The sequence below is a fragment of the Rhagoletis zephyria genome, unplaced genomic scaffold (assembly GCF_001687245.7).
Source record: "Rhagoletis zephyria isolate East Lansing unplaced genomic scaffold, Rhagoletis_zephyria_1.1 Rzeph_scaffold_21012, whole genome shotgun sequence".
In the NCBI taxonomy this organism is placed as follows: domain Eukaryota; kingdom Metazoa; phylum Arthropoda; class Insecta; order Diptera; family Tephritidae; genus Rhagoletis; species Rhagoletis zephyria.
In genome coordinates, this window is record NW_016178070.1 from 1 (window position 1) to 4,200 (window position 4,200).

General features: G+C 35.8%; 1 protein-coding gene across 3 annotated transcripts; it reads left to right on the plus strand.

The window, feature by feature from the left end:
- Positions 1-2,186: 2,186 nt before the first annotated feature.
- GlcAT-I (Glucuronyltransferase I) lies at positions 2,187-3,950 on the plus strand. 3 transcript variants are annotated; one of them, XR_001849604.1, is made up of 3 exons: positions 2,187-2,557; positions 2,686-3,455; positions 3,522-3,950. XR_001849604.1 is itself a non-coding variant. In XM_017637382.1 (3 exons), exons 1-3 carry the CDS (start codon positions 2,438-2,440, stop codon positions 3,395-3,397), a joined length of 789 nt encoding a protein of 262 aa, XP_017492871.1. In that variant the 5' UTR covers positions 2,351-2,437; the 3' UTR covers positions 3,398-3,459. The 3 variants fall into 3 exon arrangements, 2 of the variants coding, with proteins under 2 accessions (XP_017492870.1, XP_017492871.1); XM_017637382.1 differs by lacking the exon at positions 3,522-3,950 and having other exon boundaries at positions 2,351-2,468; positions 2,512-2,557; positions 2,686-3,459; XM_017637381.1 differs by lacking the exon at positions 3,522-3,950 and having other exon boundaries at positions 2,686-3,459.
- The last annotated feature ends 250 nt before the right edge of the window (positions 3,951-4,200 follow it).

A 4,200-nucleotide genomic window follows, 5' to 3' on the forward strand; every position in this document is an offset into this window, starting at 1 on the left:
TAAATACCCTGATTCAAGTGGGTGGTTGGGTGGTAAAGACAGAAGGAAAGAAAGAGGACTAAAAATTAGAAAGAGAAACCAAAGTAAAGACGAGAGGAGATCAGAAAACGTCAAAAATTCTACGCGTTTATTTAAGTATAACGCGCGCTGGCACTCGGCGTTGGAAAGCCTTTAAACTTGTGAATGACAGATCGAAAAATTTTAAACCAAATCGATTATTTTGTGATAGCCGGGAGGCACGCTTCCATTGTTTTTGACGTACGTACACTCCGAGAGCCAAACATCGACTTGGGCAACTATCTTGTTGCAGCCTAGATATGCACCCGCATCTGCGCAGCAAAAAATGTGCGCCCAACAATGGAAGGAAAGCTGCATTCACTACAGACCGCCAATTTATTTGCCACTCGACTCTCACACCCGCTCTCTGAGAGCCCTCTTCTACAAACCGACATACGCAAGCAGTGAAACCTCATTTCCCGCTCATTAAGTACCCGAAGAAGTAGTCGTATTTCAGCGAGCCCTAAAGAAAAACTGGTACGATGAGGAATGTCAAGAACCTGCAGAGAAAAAAGATTCCACCTATAGGGCCACATTGCGATCGGACGCAACGCGAGCCATGTAGCACCGTCCGAGCTGTTTCATACCAAACGAGGTTTCAGAAAACGTGACTCCCTTTCATGCGATTTATTTAATCTGACGCTAGAGAAGATAACACCGTGCGACAGTAAATTTTACACACAAAAATGAATATATTCGCTAAACTATGGGTAAATTATAATAAAAAGCGTACTTACGCACATATAAGGGTATCATATAAAAGAAAAAATTCTGCAGAATTATAAGAGAATAAATTTTTTGGTGCATAAGCACGAGTGGGTATGGAAAATGTTCTTTACAAATTTTTAGCTTAAATATCCTTAAGATAATTATATCTTTAAAATTTCAATGTCCTTTGAAAAAAATCCTGACGTCATAGTGAAACATTAAAAGGGCAGTTTTAATATATTTGGCCCATAGTTTCGATCGATTGATCATTCGATCGATTCTTTCTTGTCGTACGGCGTAATAAGAGCCCCCGAACTGAATCGCTCAAGCACAATACTTTACAAGAGCGTTCAGTTGGAAAGTTTCTGCTTATATATGTATCGTACGTCTTATTCCTTTCTATTCTTTGTCAATTATATCAAATTAAAAAGTGCAAAAGTTTCTGCTTATATATGTATCGTACGTCTTATTGCTTTCTATTCTTTGTCAATTATATCGAATTAAAATTGTATGGTGATTTAATGGTCCACAAGTAAACAAGTTATTCCTCTAATGGTTGCTTATGTGTCAGAATTTATTATTCAGATTAAAATTTAAATGGCTGGGAACTAAAACCTCATTTTGCTAGGTTATTCCTCCAATGGTAAATTGTTTGGACAATTTTTGCTCTTAAAATTAAGAAAATTATGTCGAGCAAAAATAAAACTACTCAAAAACGCGAATATGTGGTAGATTTCAGACCTTGTGTGGTAGATGTTGTAGATGCTCAAAAGAGTGGCAGATCTACCACAATGTGGTAGAACTCCGATCACTGCCATAAAGTCGATGTTTAAAACATCTGTAAAATTGCCATTGATGTATTGTCAATTTCTCGATGTTATACGATTTTTCCATGCTCCGTAATTCGCTCTCCCATTCGGCATTCGCCTTTCCAATTACCTTCCGAATTACGTAATTCGCCATACAAAATTATGAGAGCGAACTACCTCATTTGTACGTAATTCAGATTGAATTACCATGCGAATGACGAACGAATCGCTTCCTTTTCTAATATTTATCGGAAATATATCGAAGTTTTCACCGGCCTGGTCCCATTTACTGGCACTTTTTCTAGTTATAGAATAATATTAATAAAATATTCTCTATATAAATTAAAATTGTTGACAATAACTTAAATTTTAGCTCTATTTCCGATATTTGCAGTACACAAAAATAATAATAAATAACGAAGAACAAGAACTAGAATTGCCAAACGAATAACTAAAGTGTGGTGTGGAAACAAGGCAATTCACGAATTACTTTGCGAATTACGAAGTGTGGAAACATCGTATTAGTAAATTGTTAACATCGATGGCTAACTTCGAATTTTGAACTAAATTATCGATGTTTCAAAAACATCGATACATAGTTGGCATGCCTAAGCATGTAGTGCGCTTTGAAATTTAATACGTAAGATATGTACTCTAATTTATTTACTTTTACGTGGTTACCTAGGTCTTTCTTGTGCTTGTGTAAATTTTTTCCGCTGCATCAGCAATTCGAGCTAATAAAATAAGTTATATGTACATATCTTCAACATGTCTGAAATGCGTATCCGTCCACGACAAGTACTCGTACTTATTATAGTGTTCCTTGTGATATTGCTGATGGTTCATCGTAATGGTAAACGCACATGCCAGGGTCCGGAGTTTTTACAGACCATGTACGCTCGGCATGTGGAAGGCACTTTACCAACAATTTATGCCATAACACCAACGTATGCACGGCCATCGCAAAAAGCTGAATTAACGAGGTATGTTTGTACTTATGTTAATATGGGTTTATTCAAGTACAAAAGTGGTTTAGAGAGCTACGCTATCCAAAATAGCCTTTGTTGTTTATTTTCTTGTAATTCGTAACGAGGTTTATTTACTTATACAGATTGTCTCATATTTTCATGCTTGTGCCCAACTTGCATTGGATCATCATTGAAGACGCTAATACAACTACGTCACTTGTGCGCAACTTGTTGACGCGTGCTGGTTTGGCGGAACGTTCAACACATCTCCACATTAAAACCCCGGTAAATTTTAAATTAAGAGGCAAAGATCCCAATTGGCTGAAACCACGTGGCGTTGAACAACGAAATTTGGCACTAAGTTGGATACGTACAAATGTAGATCCACAGCGGCAAAGTGTAATATTTTTTATGGATGATGACAATTCTTACAGTGTTGAACTTTTTGCTGAAATGGCTAAAATTGAAGCTGGCCGAGTTGGTATATGGCCAGTCGGTTTAGTAGGTGGTCTAATGGTGGAAAAACCATTACTCAATGCTGATAAAACCCAAGTTGTTGGCTTTAATGCTGCATGGCGGCCAGAACGACCATTTCCCATAGATATGGCGGCATTTGCCATTAGCACGGATTTGCTATTCAAATATCCACAGGCACAATTTGCTTATGAAGTGGAACGTGGCTACCAAGAAAGTGAGATTTTGCGACACATAACAACAAAACAACAACTTCAACCCTTAGCAAATAATTGTCGAGATGTACTGGTTTGGCATACGCGTACGGAGAAAACTAATTTGGCAGCTGAACTAAAATTAAATAAAGCAGGAAAACGATCAGATGAAGGCATGGAAGTTTAACATGAGAATGCAGTTGAAGAGACGGCAGTTATTAACCGAGTTTTGCCTGGTTTGATACGTATGTATGTATTGATATTTCGAATTTATACTGATTTATCAACGTACTTTTTTCAAACGAAACTAGATGAACATACATATACAATAACGTAAAGCCATTTAACAAAAGCATATCTAAAGAAAATGGTCGTGATATGATATACATAGATATGATATATTTAGCTAAGAACTATACATATGTACGTTATATATAAGTAGATAGGTATCTCAAAGTGCTTCCAAATATGTACATACATACATGTATGAATGCATTTTGTAGATTGGTACAATTACCAAATGGGAAATGATGATAAATAGTTTTATGGCAATCTAAAGTAAATAACAATTACTTTATATAGTGACAATAAGGGAATTTAAAATATTTAGAAATTTTCAAAATATGCATACGATATTAAATAAGTCTGCATTTTATGAAAAATTGTATGTAATATTTCCTTTTGCCACAAAGTAGCTGCGCAATGTAAGATAATTGAAAATGGTAGCCATATGTCTGAACGTAGGTAGATAATGTCATTAATTTTCAAGAATGTACATATGTCTTTATGGAAGCCCAAAATCATATTTAATCAAAAAATGAAACTAACGTAATTAATCTGGGTAACCAATCCGAATCTACTTACATAAACGCCGTTTTAGTGATTTACATAAGTATGTACCTAAAAAACAGTTGAAACTCGAATTTTTTAAAAACTTATTTTTTCCCATAAAACAGAACACAGAAACCTGTAACATCCGCCAAAGCTTCT